The sequence below is a fragment of the Antedon bifida genome, chromosome 6, assembly GCF_963402885.1.
Source record: "Antedon bifida chromosome 6, ecAntBifi1.1, whole genome shotgun sequence".
Taxonomy (NCBI): domain Eukaryota; kingdom Metazoa; phylum Echinodermata; class Crinoidea; order Comatulida; family Antedonidae; genus Antedon; species Antedon bifida.
In genome coordinates, this window is record NC_136231.1 from 23,934,324 (window position 1) to 23,953,919 (window position 19,596).

The 19,596-nt window shown below is 34.1% G+C and overlaps 3 protein-coding genes across 4 annotated transcripts; 1 reads left to right on the plus strand and 2 right to left on the minus strand.

Annotated features, from left to right (window-relative positions):
- Positions 1 to 1,343: 1,343 nt before the first annotated feature.
- Positions 1,344 to 7,660, minus strand: LOC144844695 (uncharacterized). 2 transcript variants are annotated; one of them, XM_078701720.1, is made up of 7 exons: positions 7,563 to 7,660; positions 5,884 to 6,578; positions 5,483 to 5,551; positions 3,466 to 3,546; positions 3,212 to 3,346; positions 2,396 to 2,468; positions 1,344 to 2,244 (listed from the first exon to the last, which is right to left on the minus strand). In XM_078701720.1, the coding sequence occupies exons 2-7, from the start codon at positions 6,547 to 6,549 to the stop codon at positions 1,775 to 1,777; spliced, it is 1,494 nt and encodes a 497-aa protein (XP_078557846.1). In that variant the 5' UTR covers positions 6,550 to 6,578; positions 7,563 to 7,660; the 3' UTR covers positions 1,344 to 1,774. The 2 variants fall into 2 exon arrangements, with proteins under 2 accessions (XP_078557846.1, XP_078557848.1); XM_078701722.1 differs by lacking the exon at positions 7,563 to 7,660 and having other exon boundaries at positions 5,884 to 6,599.
- Positions 7,084 to 11,116, plus strand: LOC144844697 (uncharacterized). The gene is made up of 5 exons (XM_078701724.1): positions 7,084 to 7,222; positions 8,080 to 8,174; positions 9,034 to 9,372; positions 10,356 to 10,616; positions 10,971 to 11,116. The coding sequence occupies exons 1-5, from the start codon at positions 7,152 to 7,154 to the stop codon at positions 11,114 to 11,116; spliced, it is 912 nt and encodes a 303-aa protein (XP_078557850.1). The 5' UTR covers positions 7,084 to 7,151.
- Positions 11,117 to 11,184: 68 nt separating this feature from the next.
- Positions 11,185 to 18,347, minus strand: LOC144844696 (gamma-butyrobetaine dioxygenase-like). The gene is made up of 5 exons (XM_078701723.1): positions 17,665 to 18,347; positions 16,817 to 16,922; positions 12,583 to 12,788; positions 12,163 to 12,329; positions 11,185 to 11,544 (listed from the first exon to the last, which is right to left on the minus strand). Exons 1-5 carry the CDS (start codon positions 18,312 to 18,314, stop codon positions 11,402 to 11,404), a joined length of 1,272 nt encoding a protein of 423 aa, XP_078557849.1. The 5' UTR covers positions 18,315 to 18,347; the 3' UTR covers positions 11,185 to 11,401.
- Positions 18,348 to 19,596: the final 1,249 nt, after the last annotated feature.

The following is a 19,596-nucleotide window of genomic DNA, read 5'->3' on the forward strand; positions in this document are numbered from 1 at the left end:
CAGGCGCCACCAATACATTGAACTCCGTTAAAACTTTTTTGCACAAGTATTCACGTGTACAACATTTATATGGAAAAAAGAGTCAACAGCTTTACCACAGAGTTGTCGTATTTTATCTGACATACACTTTGCATTATTCTGCATCGATGTATCGATTCAAGTATCAATTTATTTACCATATTTAAAATTCATGAAAAAGATAACAAATTCTGATACGGATGACCGATCACCCATAGTTCAGTACATTACAAACAACATGAAGCCTGGAAAATGTGCAATGTATGCATCATGTCAGTTAAAATGTATTTTTGACGGTAGGAATCACAAAGATAGCTTATACCTATTTCCTAAATTAACTTAACCCTCTAAATATCTCTCTTTCAAAATAAAAAAAAATGACATTACAATATTTATTTTATTTTCAACAAAAAAAAATTCGTAGAGGTTCGATCAAGCACTCAAGTGCGAGCATTACCCGTTATGCCACAAAGTACATGACTGAACATAATATAATAATACACGCTTTATATTACGTAATTCATAAATTACGTCATAAATATGTACTGGTTAAGATATTCTTGGAGTTATTTATACAGTTGATGACAAAAGTGATCATATCGATCATTGACTCCTCCGCTTTAGGCCTATTGTAAAGGGAATTAAATGAAATGAAATTCATGCGGCCCATGACGGTAATTAAACACAAAAAAACTATGAAATACAAATAGCGCGAACGACACACAAAAATACCTATACTAATTTTAAAATTTGTTAATTTAATAATCATCACCTACGTTAATTAGGCCTATGGTAATTTTAACATTTCAACTATCCAGGAGATGCGCCTCAAATTGTTTTCTCTACTTAAAAAAAGACATCATACTCCCGGTGGCGGATTAATCTTCGAAATTGGTCTAGGAATTGGCATCTTTACATTAATTTTCTGACATTATAACGCGGTGTTCTTAAAATTGAGGGCGCTAAACATGAAATTTACGAGATCGAATACAGGTGGCGTAAGCATAAAAAAAAAAGTGCTCTCCCTGCCTCAGCACTATATAAGGCCCTGCCACAGCCTCGGGTTCGTACCCACCACATCATCACCAGATGCATTGCAAGTGCATTCTCCATGTGTGGTGGAAAGGGGGACGTATAAATCTGTGAACATTTTTTTTATAGTAAATCAATTTTAAGAAAACCCTAGTTAATGTCAGAAAAATAATATGTAGAACAAAAAAAAAATCAAATATTAGAGAACTGACGATATCTTAAGAAATTTATTATATGTTTTTCTACAAATCAAACATTGAATTGATTGTTTTATTATAGTTTATACCTCCACATTTGTTAACATTTAACCCGTGTATACATGTATTATCACTCAGTTGTTGTTTCTTTTATTATTATCATTGAAATTATTCATTTATACACAGAAAACAATTTTGGGTAAGCAAAGAGGGCAACATGAATAACAACATCTATAGCAGTAGTACTGTCATCATCATCATCATCATCATCATCATCATAACCATCATCATCATAACCATCATCATCATCATTATCATCATCATCATAATCATAATCATCATCAATATCATCATCATCATTATCATCATAACCATCATCATCATAACCATCATCATCATCATTATCATCATCATAATCATCATCATTATCATAATCATCATCATCATCATCATATTCCTCCTCATCATCATCATCATTATCATCACCACTCTTATTATTATTTTCAAATTATTATACATATAGTTAATCAGTCATCATCATCATCATCATCATCATCATCATCATCATCATCATCATTATCATCATTATCATCATCATCATCATCATCATTATCATCATCATCATCATCATCAAATTCGACTTCTCTACGGTATTCGTCAGTTTCTTGATGCATTCCTGCAGCTTGATAACCTCCTTGTACTTCATGTGTCTCAACTCTAACACATACATCAACGTGATCACCTTTTACACTTTGATTATCTTCTTCAGTAGCTTGACCCCATGTCTTAACTTCGACATGTACATCAACGTTATTACTTTCTTCAATTTGTTCAGACTCGGAAGGTTGATTACATGTCTGAACTCTAGCACATACATCAACGTGATCAGTTTTCTCAGATTCTTCCGGTCGGTCAGATCCTTCATCACCGGTGTTGTCATTTGATTCTTCCTTATCCTCAGATTTAAATAAAGATGAAATAGAACTTATAGAAGTACCTAATGAAAATAATATAACATGACTAAAATTTACCATCCTTATATTCTGATGAATTCAATTATTAGCCGATTCTACTTTATCTATTTTCGAAGTATCATAGGAATATTTGGGTAATAGAACATGAATTTAATATAAAGAAAAGAAACATACCAATTGCTTTTTTTGCTTTCTCAAATATTTCATCATTAGTGTCAATGGATTTACCTTTAACAGCATCTTGCTTCTAAAATAAGCACGATGTAAAAATAAAAAAATATTAATAATTGATTGAATATCTTTGTACAGAAAACATTGATTGAGTTAACATATTGATAAAAAAGAACAACAAAGTGATTAATTTCTGATGCATTTTAATTTCCATGTCAACAGGTATAACACTTATTCTATAACCCAGAAAGTCCAACATTTGTTCTGTACGCCTTAGTAAGTAGGCCTACAGTAGTTTAAGAACATCCGATTTATAAAACCCTGAAAGTATAATCAATAAGGCATGCCGAATAATATTGATGAAGAAGTTTTCGAAAAAGCAACATGCTTAAACATGATCACGCTCTGTAGTGAATGCAACTGGTTAAGGTCATGTAAGCGTCTCAGAAGTATGACATGCAAAGAACCACGAATCTGAATCTATCCTACAATTACAACCACAATAAGCATAATGCTTACTTTGGTTTCAATTATAGGATTATTGTGGTTAAAAACTTAGAAGTAACACGACTATTGTAAAGATGTTTACAGAAATCCTTTTCTATCTGAGTCTTCTGCTTACTAACCTGTGTGGTATAACGTTACATACTTCTGGAATTGTGCGGGTGCAATAGAGAGATCGTAGTTATAAAACAGACAGGTAAAAGAGAGTTAACAGAATCACACAAGCACGACGATTCGGATCAGCTTGAATTTGTTGTGAACATAACTATATTAGAAATATTAAACAATGATATATATTATTATCACATAATATACCTTAAGTTGCTTCTTTTGGCCACTGATTTTCATATTCGACATCTGACTGGATGGAGGCTGGCTGGGATGTTGATTGGCTTGTTGGATAGGTGGTTGATAATGTTCCTGAGGTGTTACTTGGCTTGGTGATTGGTACTGAATAACATAACAATTTCTCTGGATAAGTTATTGATTACTTATCTAGTATTTAAAATTTAATTTATTAACACACCATTTTGAATAACACAACATTTTATAAAAAAAGAATTAATTACTGATGCAGCAGCTGGTGCAGGATCAGGCAGAGGCATGGTAGGCTCTTCTTGATGTGGAGAACGATATGCCATTGGTGCTCCCTAAAAAAATATAAAACAATATTCACTGTAGGCCCTATATCGAGTTATTAACTTATTCAAAATACCCCTGTAGAAGGAACTACAAAGAAATAGTCCACCATTCATGTCTGTAAAACTGCAACACAAATCTTGCTGTTTGTGAAAACAGTTTCCAGCTACAGTATTCAAAATGTATATACACCTTGCATAATTGCAAGCCGTCTGATTGGTCAACAGCTTCCCCCATGCCCTGATCAATAGTCTTTTGAATTTTCCTAAAAATCGGTACACCTTGATGTAGATAATTATTACTTTTTATTGCCTTTTTATTTAGAGGACGCATTTAATGTACGCTCACTGATTAGTATCTCCCGATCACAATGAGCTACAACGAGTGCACCCTTGCCATTTCAGTAGTTAATATAATTTACTAAAGAGGAAATCAGTCATTGATAGTTTACACTAGAATAGTACGTGTGTTAAAAAAACACAAACAAACCTTGGTTTGTAGACCAGTTTACAACCCTCGACAAACTTCAGAAAATAACTTAGAAGAAGTTTACAGCATGTCACTAGGTAATTATACTATTTGTGTCTGTATTATATTGGTTCAACAAAAAAGTAATAATTTTCCAGGTTAAGTTAAAAGAAGTATACTCTAGTAAACGTTAGCTTTCAAAATTAGAGTTTTCAAGCAAATATTATACTTATTGTAGACTATGCTAAAGGATGTTTCTCAACCCATGGATCAACAAACTATAGTATTCTAAGAATGACTAGTTCAACAACACTAAATACAATAAGCCTATAAAACACTAAATATTTTGTTCAAGTAGACGATATCACATTTTCATACAAAAATAAATACGTAAAGGCAAATATGAAAGGCAACGTAAACAGTGTAGATTGTAAATAGTATGATAAATAAAAGATAAGATAAATAATGCAAAAGATGAAACAAACAAATGAACATAAAATACAATCAAAGTACAGTAGCTGTATGATAACTAGTTGAATTGAATGATAAATATACTTCACAACGAATTGTATTTGGTATATTAAGTTGATTTTGAAAATCGACAGTGACATCGAAAATTAAACGTAAGCGAAAAAGTCGTAAACTCTCTCAACTTCCTCAGGTAAATTGAGTAGTGCAAGAGATACTCAATCTGAGTGTTCTGTTTTGTGAGAGTCTATATGTATATGTATTTACCACAGTTCAAATTGCATGATAATTTACTGTCCAAAGTCTTTTCCCCACCCCTTATCGAATGTAACATTCATTGCGATCACCATGGTTGCTGCAGCCTTTTGCCTAGAAATCAGATAAGTTCTATATTGATATTTGACTTTGTCTAGCACACACACTGATCTCATTTTTAGGGCCTATTGTTAGACCATAAATGTTAATGGCATTAAACACTGATTCTTTGTATTCATTGATACTGAGCAATGTTCTAAACTTGTTTCAAACAAGAACATAATATTACATGGCTGGTTGCTCCAGAGAGGAGTGAACTTTTTTTCTCCTATTACTATAAGCCTATACAGCTTATCGACATGTAAAGGACACGGAAATGAAAGAACAAGAAAGTAGAATACATTGAAGCAACAAGTTAGGTATCCTTTTCATCATCCTGGCTGAGACATAAGGCTGCAACAACGTTAACGTTTCGTCTTTTTCCATCTTGTCTGCTCTTTTCCATTTAAGGTTTAAAGCCAAAATCCACGATCCGCAATTTTACTTGTAATGAATATTAAATGACTAAACAACTATACAAGTGATAAATGAGTTTGAAGAATATGTGTAATAAACACAACTTATAAAGAATACACAAGAATATAAATATGTATATTAAATTATAATTAAATAATACACAATATAAAATAAAAGGAGCTCAATTTGATAATTATAATGGTTATTTACAGTAAATGAGATTTCTCTCAAAATGCTTACTGAAAGTGGGCTTGGGTTGTATGGAAGACCTGGAACTTCTGGGTTGTAGCCTGGTGTCGTCATGGCAATCTATAATTTTAACAAATTATGAACAAATATAAACACTACAAAACTATAACCTATTATAATACTAGTCCATTGCTAGAACGCCTTTCCGAAAGATAGACTGGGTTCCTTTATGTGCACATGAATGTGTAAACTCAGTTTTAAGTCCTTCTTTACCACCAGATCTGTGGTCAAGGAGTTCGTTGTACCTGTTCCTAATCGCTGTGATTTGCAATGCCCCTGTCCTAATCGTTCGACCACTCAATTATATTTGCATTTATAGTATTACATTTCAGATCTATAAAACTAATAAAAACTAATCAGAAGCCAAAAAAAAAAAAAATTAAAAATCGTACCGTTGGAGGATATCCAGTTGTAGGTGTTAGATGTGGAGAGACAGGTTGTTGACTCGGTGGGTACCACCCTTCTGGAATGTCACCAGCGGGTGTTAGATTACCCTCGCCAGCAGGTAAGTATCCAGCACCTGTATAAAGACTGTCAGGCTGTGGCATGGGAATTGGAGGATTTCCACCTACTACTGCGGATGGTGGGAGACAACTCGCTCCTGCAAATGGTGGAGGATAACCCGGCCCTGAATGTAGTTGAGGGGGATAAGCTGCTCTTTCTGCAGATAGTGGGGGATAAACTGCTCCTTCTGCAGGTAGTGGCGGATAAGCTGCTCCTTGTGCAGGTAGTGGGGGATAAGCTTCTCCTTCTGCAGGTAGTGGGGGATAGGCTGCTCCTTCTGCAGGTAGTGGGGGATAGGCTGCTCCTTGTGCAGGTAGTGGGGGATAAGCTGCTCCTTCTGCAGGTAGTGGGTGATAAGCCGATCCTGCTGGATAATAATAATCCACTGCTCCTGGCACAGGCTGTGGAGAATAACCCGGTCCACCTACAGGTGCTGGGGGATAAGATCCATTTCCTTGTACAGCTGGTAAAGAAGAAGAATAGGTCACCCCTGAAACTGGTGGGCGGTAAATTCCTCCTATATGTGGCGGGGGATTATGCGCTTCTTGGTACATGATTCCTATATCTGTAAGCCCCACCAAATCTGAAACAAAACACAAACTTTGATTAGCAAGTATTTGATTTCACCGCGCTTTCCACCACCGCAAAGTTCGAAACCGACGGTCGAGGTTGTCTGGACATAGGAGAAGTCGAGTCTGTAGCGGAGTCTCTCCCACAAAGCAATAATTATACTTACGGTGCCGGAACAATCTTGCTGGACGTATAAGTACACAGTAAGATTACAGGAAAACTAGTAAGCGTTGTTATTCAGAGCACATAAATACAAATTTGCCACCCCATCGGCCTTTGCCTCCAGTTATCGCCGAGACAAAACCTCAATTAGTACGATTCTCGTGAGCGTGATCAGTTATATGTAGAATAAACATCCCTTTCAAAAAATGGTACAAGCCAATCTTTAAATATCCTATTGTTATATTCATGTTTTGTTATTGATATTTTTTTTGTTATTGTTGTTTACGCATAAAACGTAAAATAAAATAATATAAAAGGCAAGTATGAGGAAAGAAGTTAGTACTTCCTCTTGTATATTTCGATTTTTGGTGGTTTATCAGTTCTATGAATACAGTATTGTTGGTTAAAGATATCATAAACTAGTATGCCTGAATTCATGAAGTCTGTCTTAGTGTTTGTTTGCCAAGTTGTCCTAATTAGGGCACAGTGCCCACCGTGAGTACTCATATGTTTTTAAATTGACTTTTAGGTATCAACAATGCCTACTATCGATCGAATCATTCCAACTAAATATACTTAATGGTCATCAGGAAAAACTCCATTAGAATTAATAAAACACTATACATTGCATCTTGTTTAATTTCTAGGAACAGATTTTGTGCTATTAAAGAATTTTGTGTTAGGGTCGGGGTGGCTTACCACCTCAGCCCCACCATGAGAGAGATGAGAACATTTTGAGAAAATGAACATCTTGTTGTTGCCTAAATAATCTCTTATTATGTAATAACACCGATATAGACTACTATTGAGAAAGGCTCAAAATAATGCCGATTACCCTCCAGTGTTAGTATAAATTGCAGTGGCTGCAATTTGGTGGTAGAAAATATAGGCAAATCAAACACATCCACTGTTCACATCAGTGCGCTGGTTCATTCCTTTAGGCCTTCTGTACAGAACATCATCAGCTTGGTAGCCTGTATAGAAAGCTGCATTTTTTTGGTGAAATGTTGCTCCTCGTTATCAATACCAGGACCTAAACTGTTAGCTATTGTAACTCCTCCACGACGTGCGGCTCTATCTCGTCTAATACCTCAAACCCGGCTGGCTGAAATATTTCATGACTGGCTATATCTGGATTGAGCCATATGTCTAGGTTTTACCGTATTTCCCAAATTTTTACTTCTAATAAAAGAAAATAAAAAATGAAGGAAATATGATGTATTTTTAACAAAAATAAAAGTCGGTGAAATCCCCACAAAATAGGTAGAGAGAAGAAAAGGCTTACCTGTAGTATACTGTGACAACTAAAATCATTTTATCTTTTGTAATTGTATTTCTTTGTATTTATATAGTGGTTTTGAGTGCTCAGGACCGGATTGTTACCTGATATTCCCTGTGAATGGAGGATGGAAATACCAAGAGCCAGGTGGAAATACCCGTGATACACGTACGTATGGCAGTATTATGTCTATTTAAAGATGTATTGTCCCCCTGAAAAATAATGTTTACAATTTTTTTTTTAATATGCCATTTTAATGTCACATAATAGGTATCCACTTTTAACAAAAATTGGATTTAAACAAAATTATATTTGTCTGAAAAAAAATGTAATTTAAAGCAAATAGGCCTAATGGTCAAATTGGCTGCCAGCCAATGGATTTTCGGTTGAATTTAATTATTTAGGCCTATTATGTTATTTTACAAGTGAAAACATTATTTTTCGGGGTTTTTTTCTACGGAAGTGTGATTAACTTGATTAAAACTACAAAATAACCCATACTATGAGGACAATACATTTGACTTACATAGGCTTATTATAGGGCTAAGTATTATATTTGAAGATTAATATAGGTGATTCGTTCTATTGTGATTGAAAGAAAACCCGATTTATTTAATTCTTCTTTCTTCCTCTCTCTTCTGCTTGGATACACGCGCTTAACACGAACGTGTTTGCACTATATCATTTGTTTTGATTTGAAATTAAAAGTGATGTTAAGTATCATCGCACTTACAATAACGTCATCTAGGTACACAAGTCTATCCCCTTTCTGTACCCTTTTTGAAAATTAGTCCGACCAACTATTTTTCTTTTCTTTTCTTATAAACAAAAAAAATGTTTTTAATGTTAAAAGAAATGGACGATTTTGCGATTTAACGCTTCATTAAATTATTGTTGAAACAATAATTTTATATTTACAATAACTAATACAATAAAATATCTATACGGTATATTGAATATGGCCACGTAATAACCAATAATGGTGGAATATTTGACTTTGATATTAAATATATTTCCCTTCTTTCAGCTGTCGATGATGTATATAGCAACCCGAACTGTTATAAATTTGTTCAAGTGACCAAGAAACAGAGATCGTGTATTGACACCCAACGAGAATGTGAAATGATTGGCGGGAACATTACTGTCATAAATAGTAGTGATGAATACCATCAATTGATAGATAACGTTTTAGAAATACTCTATCTCGGCTTTAGTAGTAAATTCAATGTCCATCTGCAGAAGAATTTCTCGAGTGGATGCGCAATAATCGAGGTGCATGATAGAGTCGGATCGGGTAACATAATTGGTGAAAACATGGACTGCTCAGCAACTGATGAGGTAAACACCATTATCTGCGAATCTAATGGTGAGTATGAAAGAGATACTTAAGAACAATATCTGCCTAAATAAAACACCAAATCTAACCAATACCAACGGTAATCAGGAATGGATCCATATCTTTGAGATATTCAAATAATATTCATCATCATTCCAGGCAAAACTGCCGGCCTTTATTTATCTTTAGGCCACAGGCCTATGATCCACAAATAGTTTACAGTACAAACGTAGTGGATTTTCTGTTATTAAACGATACGAATTAATATTTTGACAAATTAACGTAAGCATATCCATTTTGTTAGTAACTTGAAATTACTTGGATTACACCAATTAGTAAGGTTTCCCTTTCTGCCATATAAGCCGATATAATATAATCAATAAATCGATGTAAACAAATTACGTCACACACAATAACAATTTATAATGAGGGTCAGTCTTATCTAACGATTCAGGTTAAGCCTGTCTCCCACAATTCGAAAGCGTTTAGCATTATGCGCATGGGACGGATGCACACAACCAAGAGAACTAAAGAATGTTTGATTCGAGCGAATAATATTAATAATACTAGTGGAAAACAGAATTTAGACTCTTGTATTTACCATTAAATGGTACATACACTTGTGTTATGATTTATTTTTAGATGTGGAATCCTGAGGAGTAATCTAAAAATAAATTCAGTTTATACTTTAATATTATCATACTTTATGCTTTTACTGTAGGCCTAATTGGAACTTTTCTAATATTCAATATGATGGATATCTGCTGACATCCAGAGCTGCATAATCTTTTTTAAGTAATAAGAACAGTATTTAAGTAATTATGTATAATAGTTGGCATTGAGTAATACGTAATTATTATGGTATGTTTTGTAGTCTGCTTGATCGAATACACACTACTGCATTAGGTTGAAAACAAGAAACAAACTTAAATGTTGTGTCGCGCACACTCATAATAATTGTTTTAAAAATTATTTTTCGTTGTCACTAAATGTTGAAATATTTATAACCTTAGATTTAGATCCTGGAATATGCCCCGTGCCAACTATCGTTGGTATCAAGATTGGTGATACCACTACCACCACCACAAACACACCAACCGATTTGTTTGAATGTAATGATTGTTATGCTGTAGTGGTTGCACTTATAACACTTATAAGTTTGTCGTCTGCTGTCATAATTACTATTGGAATTGTAGGTTTCGTATTCATTCTAGGCCTACGAAATAAGTCAAACAAAACAAAAAAACAAAACTCGGACAGAAACCATGGCGAAGGTAGGCCATACAAGTTACACAATCTATAATATTGTATTCTACTTGTTTTTACTTCTTCTAATTATTATTATTTTTGTACATGGATTGGATGTATAGTAGCTGGGCATGTAGGCCTACCATTAACTGATTGCCGGTCTTAAGAGCATATATGCAATATTCATTCTTTTGGAATGTTCACCTACTAGGCCTAGGACTCCAACGAAAATGAACCTGTGTACTTTGAGTTTATTAACCTGATTACAATCAATGAATTAGTTTCGTGTTTTTAACTTATTTTACAGAATTTTACTGATAATTCATAGTTACTAAACATGATGGTTATCATCTATATGATAATGTTTATTTATGTTGTAGATAATGGGGCGTTTATACCGGATGGAACCGACTCTATCGGCAATAGAAATGGCCTACCAATCGATCAGGCTACTGTGGAAGTCGGGGCTGCCGTTGGTGTTAGTGTAAACTCTGAGAGATGTCCAACTTATGAAAAAGTTCATTAAAAGAATATCACTTAACTTACAAACTTTGTAGTCGGACTAGGAAATCAACAGAGGTGGAGCACTAAAAATTATATAGACCTATTTTATTAGATTTTGATACCGATTAACCTGTAACACCCGTATACTAAAATATCACTTGAAAGTGGGTTTCCTCAAGAAAGATAGGAAGAGAAAACAATTAAGTATTACTACGCTATTCCGATTAATGCATTTAAACTGGATTCATTTTGTTTCATTGTGCTTATCCTTCATTCTAACTGATAACACTTTGGAATTTCTGCATTTTCATTTGCCAGATATTCCTCTCATTCGTGAATATATTTCGTCCCAGTCGAGAAATAACCCTTGTAGATGACGCTGAAGTCGGACTGCTTCAAAAGCAGTTCGACCATGTAATACTCGAGTATTGTTCAAACAAATTGCTTCACCTATAGACAGAAAAAAAGAAAGTACGTCGTATATTTATTATTAATATTTATTGGTTTATTTTATGATATTGTTTTCTTAATTTGGCAACATTATAAAATGGTCTATTCAAAGTTTGATTTTATTTATATTCTTTTTTATTATTTCTGGAAAAACAATTACTGAAAAAAATGTAGTATAATATACAGTATGTTCCTTTTATGTAAATAAATACAAAGAAAATACCGAGGGTACTCGTCCTTGTTGGTGGTGGAAACAATTTACGAGAAATAAACTTTTTAGTTTTACTAAACGCTTTATTTGTAATATTGTTTATTTGTAATGAACATAATAATCCAGTTCCCTGTGTCAGAAAGTGCCTTCGTTTGTCCATCATGGGGAAAGTGTAAACATTATACATTTATGCCGGTTATAAAAACTCACGTTGTTAAATTAAATAAACGGCATTAGGTTCTATCTGCACTATCAAACTTAACATGATGATGTCATATCACTACCATATTTGGGCATATCACTTCCATATTTTGGCACATCACACTTTTTTGTCAACTAGTTTGATAGTGTAGACAGCTTTAGTTTGTATTATTTAGAATAAACGTTACTTCAAACTCATCTCATACCTGGCTGTAGTTTCAGAGATATCAAATTGTTTCGACTAGAGACGCTGTCTAGGAAAGTCTTCATCGCTTTATACACTTTCTTGACGTCTTTAAACTCGACGCTCATACAAGTATCTTGTTGTGTATAGGCGAATACAACATTTTCGACATGATCACTATTGCTCATTCTAAAAGAAAAGCAACATTGATAAAACATGAATAGTTTAATAATTAAATTGATTAATTAATTTGGATGAAACCATGTAAGCTTACTTTTAAAGCGCCATGGCAAGAATACTTCACTTTAAGTTGTTTAAAGGATAATTTTCCTAGAGGTAAAAGTACTCGAGTTAGGCCTAGAGAGTAGTTCTCCGGTGAGTATCTAGTTGTCCAGATATGGTTGCGCGATGTGTATAAAAAATAATAATTACAAATAAAAACCTTATAATTGGTTTCCAAGCCCGAAGAATGTACTTAGTCTTTGATATTGAATGTATTCCTTCATATACATTTGCCACTGGCACGGTACTGAGTATTTCAAACGTTTCTGGATCGTCTCTTTTTAAGTCGTAAGCCACTTTAAAACCATCGGCAAACTCACTTATTCCACCATTAGCACTGTCTTGTATACAATGTAGAAGTAGAACCTAGTTTGAATAAAGTTATTTATATGTTAACAAATAAGGTAATTGATTGTAACCTAACATTGCATTGTTGCTACGCACTGTGTGATACTGGAAAAACACAAAAATATGTCTGACTTTACATATTTGTTGCATTATATTTGATTTTTTGTTTCAATAAACAATATAGGCCTCTTCACATTAATATTTACTTCATTATGTTTCGGCATCTGCCTGAGTACTAATATATAGATCATTCACATGCAAAGGGAAGACAGTCAATGTTTTAAATCCCATTTCGTTGGAAATACTCGGCTCTACAATGCTGTATAATAACTTCCACTCCTTCTCGAAAAAAAAACTTTTGACGTTGTTAATATACAAGTGGTGAATCCCCTTTTAGGACGTCGATTTAATAACCTACAAACTGGTTCTACGACGCTATTTTTTCTGTAGTTTGCAGTTTGGATCAATTGATGTCATTTATATGGACTTTGCCAAAGCCTTTGACAAGGTTCCACACCGTAGGCTTCTTGGAAAACTTACAAGCTATGGCATTCTTGGAGAAGTTGGTATGTGGATTGAATCATTTCTGTCTAATAGAACTCAGAGAGTAATAGTAAAAGGAAAGGCATCAGAATGGCATAATGTTTTAAGTGGAATCCCACAAGGCAGCGTCCTAGGGCCACTCCTTTTTGTTATTTATATCAACGATATGCCAGAATGTGTAAATTCTGAAGTATTCCTTTTTGCAGATGACAAACAAATTTGCAGAAATTCTACTTTTGTTTTATAAAGCCATTGTTAGACCCCATTTGGAATATAGTGTTTCTGTGTGGTGTCCATATTTAGAGAAACATATAGATCTTCTAGAAAGTGTTCAACGTAGAGCTACACGTTTAATCCCTAACCTTAAGGGGCTTAATTATGCAGAAAGAATAAGAGCTTTAAAAACTGCCTACTTTTGAAGAAGATGTCGTAATGACTAATTCTAAATGGATGATAAATCAATATCTGATTTCCTAAAACTAAATGTATCTAATAGAACACGGGGGCACTCTCTTAAGCTAGCTAAGAGAGTTTCTCATTTGGATAAAAGGAAATTTTCCTTTAGTAACCGTATAACCGATAATTGGAATGCACTACCTGAACATATTGTGACAGCAACCTCACTAAACAGTTTTAAAAATAGTCTGGACAAATTCTGGCGGAATCAACCAGTAATATACGATCACAAGTTAAGGATTCAAAATACCAGGATTGGACCAATTGGATCTGGATATAGAGGACTTTAGTCCTGCGTCCAGTATATCACCTAAGTAAACCTAAGTAAGTAAAATAAAAACAATATTTATTTCATTAAAAAAAAATCCGCAGAGTTTCGAACCCAAGCTAGCGCTTAGAGTAATCGAACAGAGCCATTACCCGTTACGCCACAAAGCACATGACTGAGCAGCTGACAATAGTCTATTCATACGCACTTCATATTACGTAATTCATCGTTACGTCATATATATATAAACTTTATTTAGACACGAGACTGATGTACAGCACAACTCGTTCAATCAACATTGATTGTTTTTACACAAGTTCGTGATACTGTATTATAAAAAAAAAACCAACACCATATTAATACGAAAGAAACGAAAAAATTAAAATTGAAAAGAAACAAAATTACAGCAGAATCCCCATTCATCTGACACCTCTATTTAGGGTACACCATACCGGTACTTTCCGTGTAAACGGGAACCCTTATCGAAGTGTATAATTTATAGGGATTCTACTGTAATACATAATAAATCTTTTTGATTTCATTTACCTTAAAATAATAGTGATAAAACACACATTTTACATGGTATTTAGCCATTTTAAAAGTTGGATGTACACCATCGTATATTACCATACCATTATGTTTTACAATGCATTTTTCAGATACGTTTTAAACAACTTAACTGAATTTGGAAGGGTATCAACATTGAGACTATTCCATATAATTGCTCCACGATAAGACAGACTTCGTTTTTTAAAATCTGTTTTTGGCTTCGGGATGAATAGATGTGTATCACTGTGCCTTAGATTATAATTTATATCATTGTATGTAAATACATTATTTAGGTAAGGTGGGGCATTATCTGTCAAAACCTTATATATAATCATACAACATTCATATCTATCTTGATAAAATAAAGGTGACCAATTAATTTGTCTTAGTGCCTCACTACTAGGTGTGTCCCATGTTAGACCACACACGATTCGAGCTGTTCTGTTTTGGATAGTTTTAACTCTTTTCATTAGAGTTTGACTACTATTTCCCCAAATTATGTTACAATAGCCCAAGTAAGGTATTACAATAAAGTTTGCAATATGTTTTAATATGTTTTGTGGAAAATAATAGCTACATCGTCTGAGCATACCCAATCCATTTAGAGCTTTACCTCGAATGTATTCAATCTGATTTTTCTATGATAAATGTTCGTCTATTATGATACCGAGATGTTTGCAATATCGAACGCGTGGTACAACATCGTTATCTATATTAACTGATCTATTTTTTTCTTTGATGGTTGCCAATCGGTTTGTCGATCCGATCAACATAAACTCGGATTTAGAGACATTTAGACTCAATTTATTATTTTTTAGCCAATCGTGGATTTGTATAAGTTCTTCATTTATACTTTGGTATATTTCATTTTCATTTTTTGAAGAACAATAAATTATAGTATCGTCAGCATACATACTTATTTTACATTTGTTTGCAACTTTCGATAGGTCATTTATATATAAGAGGAAAGCAAGTGGGCCCACGATTGACCCATGAGGCACTCCACATTGGATGTGTGTATAATCAGACAATGTATTATTTACATTTGTGAATTGCTTTCGCTCAGACAGATAGCTCTCGAACCATTTTAAAACATATTTACTTAAACCATAAAGTCTCAATTTGCTTAATAGTATGTTATGGTTTACCGTATCAAAGGCCTTTTTAAAATCTAGTAAACAGATTCCGACCAGCTTACCCTCGTCTATTGCACTATACCAGTCTTCCGTCACTTTTGTAAGTGCAGTAGATGTTGAGTATGATGGTCGAAAACCTGATTGATTTATACATAACAGATTATTATTATTATTCAAAAAAGCATAAAGTTGATTAAAAACGACTCGTTCAATTATTTTTGAAAGTATAGGTAGGACGGAAATAGGACGATAATTATTAGGGTTAGTTTTTTCACCATTCTTAAAAATTGGCGCGACCTTTGCTATTTTCCACGTATTTGGGAATTTACATGTTGTGAAGGAGTGATTTATGATTCTTGTAATTGTTGGGGATATAATCGGGGCAGACAGTTTTAGAATGCCCGGTGGTAAGTTGTCATGACCAGTGGCTTTGTTTTTTGAAAGATTACTTAAGTATTTATATACAAATTCAAATATATTCATGACCGTCAAACCTGTTTATATCCAAGATGACCGGTTAGCTCAGTCGACTGAGCAGCGTTGTGTTAACAACACGGATGTCATGGGTTCGAACCACATGCTGGTCGTGGTGGAAAAGAGTTTTAAAGCTACTGTGTTTGGGGTTCACATAATTATACGTCCCCCTTTCCACCACACAAGCAAGTCAATGCATCTGGTGATGCCGTGGAAACGACACAATGTCTCTGCCACAGCATTGAAGGAGAGGACACTATGACAATAGTACTGGGTCACTTAAATTTTGGTTCAGTCAGTGTTTTTTTTCTGTGGATTCGATCTCGTAAATTTTATGCTTAGCGCCCTTAATTTTAAGAACACATGTCAGCACATTAGGAACAAATGTAGAACATTGTAAAGATGATGCCGATGGGGTGTGGGTGTTTCTGTAAGATCAAATACTCAATGTTGGGTCGCGAAAATTCCCAAAATAGGATCATGGGGTCGCGGTCAAAAAAGGTTGTGGAACTCTGATTTAAAATATCATTTGTCGATGTGAAATTCACCGACATTCAATGACTGGAGAATATTATATTATGTTTTTATAAACCATTAGGCCATGTACAACTGACACTAACCCCAGGTCCATATGAGTAATACGAAAGGTCCGTGTGAAGCTCCAATGGATAGCCAGTGTAAGCTAAGTCGGTGGCTTCAGACGTGGCTTTCACAGCGAAGTCAGACCTAAAAAAAAAAGAGAAATTTACTTCACGTTATCACAACATTAAAATAATTAAACATTTAATTATAAGTATATATTTTAGTAGTGTGCTTTGGTCGTCGTACTGATTAAAGGTTGAAAACTAGGAATTGTTATCAAAAGGACCAAGCACCGTTTTTAATCTCTATTATGTAAGGATCAACTTAATCAATAGGGATTGAATACGACCGTCGAAGTGAAACGCATAAAAGCCATTCACCATGGTGGTAGTTGTAACTTAACGTGAGCATATCTACATTATCTATTCCCTTCCATAAGAATCACAATAATACAAATGGTTAGACAAAAAAAGAAAGGTTTGGGTCTGAATGCAGTATTATTATTTTTAAAAATATATTTATTTTTATTTCCAAAAGAGTTGATTGATTTAAATGAAAACGGTGTGTTAAAGATGTATTGTCCCCCTGAAAAATAATTCTTTAAACATTTTTTGTTGAATATTTCATTTTAATGTAACATAATAGTTATCCACTTTGACCAAAAAATGAATCGAAAAAAATGTATTTACCTGAAAAAATGTAATTTAGAGCAAAAAATGGTCAAATCGGCTGCCAGCCAATGAATTTATGGAAGTGATTAACTTTATTAAAATATTTTATTAATTAAAAAATAGCATATTCAAAGTCTGATTTAATTAATCTTAATTTTTCATGTTTTTGGGGGACAATACATCTTTAGGCTCCTTCTTGTATATTATCATCTTACCCATGACACGTCATTCGTGGATGTGTCACCCAATCTGCTAATCTGGTCAGATTACCAGCATGGTCCCCAAGACCGTTCAAGATACAGATTCCATGTGTATGAAGACTTTCAAGCCATGAGTACAACCGCGATTCGTCAGAAATAACATCATGAAAAGAAAATGTCGGTACCTTATCTCTGGTCATATCAGAACCCCAGTACTTCAAATCAAGTCCATCAAGTGGATTAAGCGGAGCTGGAAATTTGACGTCTTTTAACAATTTCAAAGGATACTTGCTCGTGTGTGCGTCTGACCATTCTACAGTAATCGATTGATCATCGTGCATACCAACGTTTAATGGGTAGACATCTATATCAAGCTCTTTCAGAAGTGTGATTTTCTGTCCAGAGGTTTCTTGGTAGCAAGAATGACAACGACAGTTATCACGTAACCAAATAAACGGAAACCGACTCTTCATGTCCCCTTCGTCTAGTACTATAGTTTCAGAAGTAGTATCAATGGTGACATTTGTAGAAAGTTGACGTCTCTCTATATTACCGGATGATCTATATACACGTCCATAATTCTGACTTGAGAAACTGTATGTATCAGCTACAGGGATACATCGTAAAACATTTGTCAAGTTATAGCGGTAAAGATTTCGCAGCATTTTGGTACAATTGATAAATACAAAAATAACGAGTGCACTTAATTACTGTCTGGTTATCATGGGCAAAAATGATAAAGGACTGTACCACTGTAAAAGTGGGGATGCTGTAAGCCTACATACGTTTTTATAGGCCTACCAATCATTTCAGAAACGTAAAATGCATCATGATAAATGGAATTGGAAGGATTGAATATAGGGTAAACTAGGACATGACATGATAGACTAATTTATGCTGAAAATAAACCACCATTTTAAGCATAAAATAAAATTTAATTTAATGTATTAATTATTAATTTATTATTTAAAAAAAGGAAGGTATAATAAGTGACCTATTAACATGCGAAAGCATAATATATTTTGTTTCAAAATATACTGGTATTCTTTTCAGAGTAAAAATTTATTTCATATTATTTATTTAACTTTGTTTCACAAGGGTAGCTAAAAAGCTGTAGTACAGCAATAAACTGACTTAAAGAGGCCCTATTACAAACAATACATTGCCTGTATTCAAACTAAAGTCCTTGGATATTTTCACGCAGTATAGTTTTAAATACCGTAAATTTAACCGTGTTTGAAAAATAAAGAAAAAAAATGAATAATTATTCTCGACAAACGTAGTAATTCACATTTGCCTTCGTGCAGTAGGATGTATATACACAGGATACTAAACTCAGGGACGGATCCAGGATTTTGTGAAAGAGGGGGGGGGGGGGGGGGTGGCGGGTGCAACTGTAGAGAGACCACACCCACTCAGCCCCACCATGGTTGGGGCTGGGTTGAGGCGATTTGAAATATAACGGAGATGTGATTCAGAATTGAATCAAATTGAATCCATGTTTTGTAAGATCATTTTAATCCAAACCTTTTTATTTGAATTGCCCCGTGTGGGATAATTAAAGAATTTTGAATTGAATTGTATGTGCTTTAAAGAATTTAATAAACTAGATGGTACGCTCGCATCGCTCGCGTACCATCTAGGTCGTGTCCACAGATGGTTCTCGAATACATAGTAATTTCAGCGTAAAAAAAATGGCGATTTCAAATGTACGTACCGCATGACTATAAAACATTGTCGTTTACAAAAAACAAATAAATAGACACAATGATTTATGTAGTCAACCAAAATTAGCACCCTGCGAATTACTTCCAAAAGAGAAACTTGTCACAAAATGAGCCCAATGTTTGATTTGGACTCATTTAAACAAGCCCAATTTGTGTTTTGTATCTAACATTAGGGTTGAGGGTTGGGGATGAGGATATATACATAGAGGATAAATTTTTT

What these genes read in the sequence shown, in the direction of transcription:
- LOC144844695 (XM_078701720.1), bottom strand. Translation starts at nt 6,549, where the DNA reads ATGTACCAAGAAGCGCATAATCCCCCGCCACATATAGGAGGAATTTAC. An exon ending in ACAACCCAAGCCCACTTTCA is followed by an intron (nt 3,547 to 5,482) that starts GTAAGCATTTTG and finishes ATATTTTTTTAG; the next exon opens with GGAGCACCAATGGCATATCG. An exon ending in GCCAAAAGAAGCAACTTAAG is followed by an intron (nt 2,469 to 3,211) that starts GTATATTATGTG and finishes TGCTTATTTTAG; the next exon opens with AAGCAAGATGCTGTTAAAGG.
- LOC144844697 (XM_078701724.1), top strand. Translation starts at nt 7,152, where the DNA reads ATGCCTGAATTCATGAAGTCTGTCTTAGTGTTTGTTTGCCAAGTTGTC. An exon ending in ATTAGGGCACAGTGCCCACC is followed by an intron (nt 7,223 to 8,079) that starts GTGAGTACTCAT and finishes GTATTTATATAG; the next exon opens with TGGTTTTGAGTGCTCAGGAC. An exon ending in CATTATCTGCGAATCTAATG is followed by an intron (nt 9,373 to 10,355) that starts GTGAGTATGAAA and finishes TTATAACCTTAG; the next exon opens with ATTTAGATCCTGGAATATGC.
- LOC144844696 (XM_078701723.1), bottom strand. Translation starts at nt 18,314, where the DNA reads ATGCTGCGAAATCTTTACCGCTATAACTTGACAAATGTTTTACGATGT. An exon ending in ATTACTCATATGGACCTGGG is followed by an intron (nt 12,789 to 16,816) that starts GTTAGTGTCAGT and finishes TATTCAAACTAG; the next exon opens with GTTCTACTTCTACATTGTAT. An exon ending in GCTTGGAAACCAATTATAAG is followed by an intron (nt 12,330 to 12,582) that starts GTTTTTATTTGT and finishes CTTTTCTTTTAG; the next exon opens with AATGAGCAATAGTGATCATG.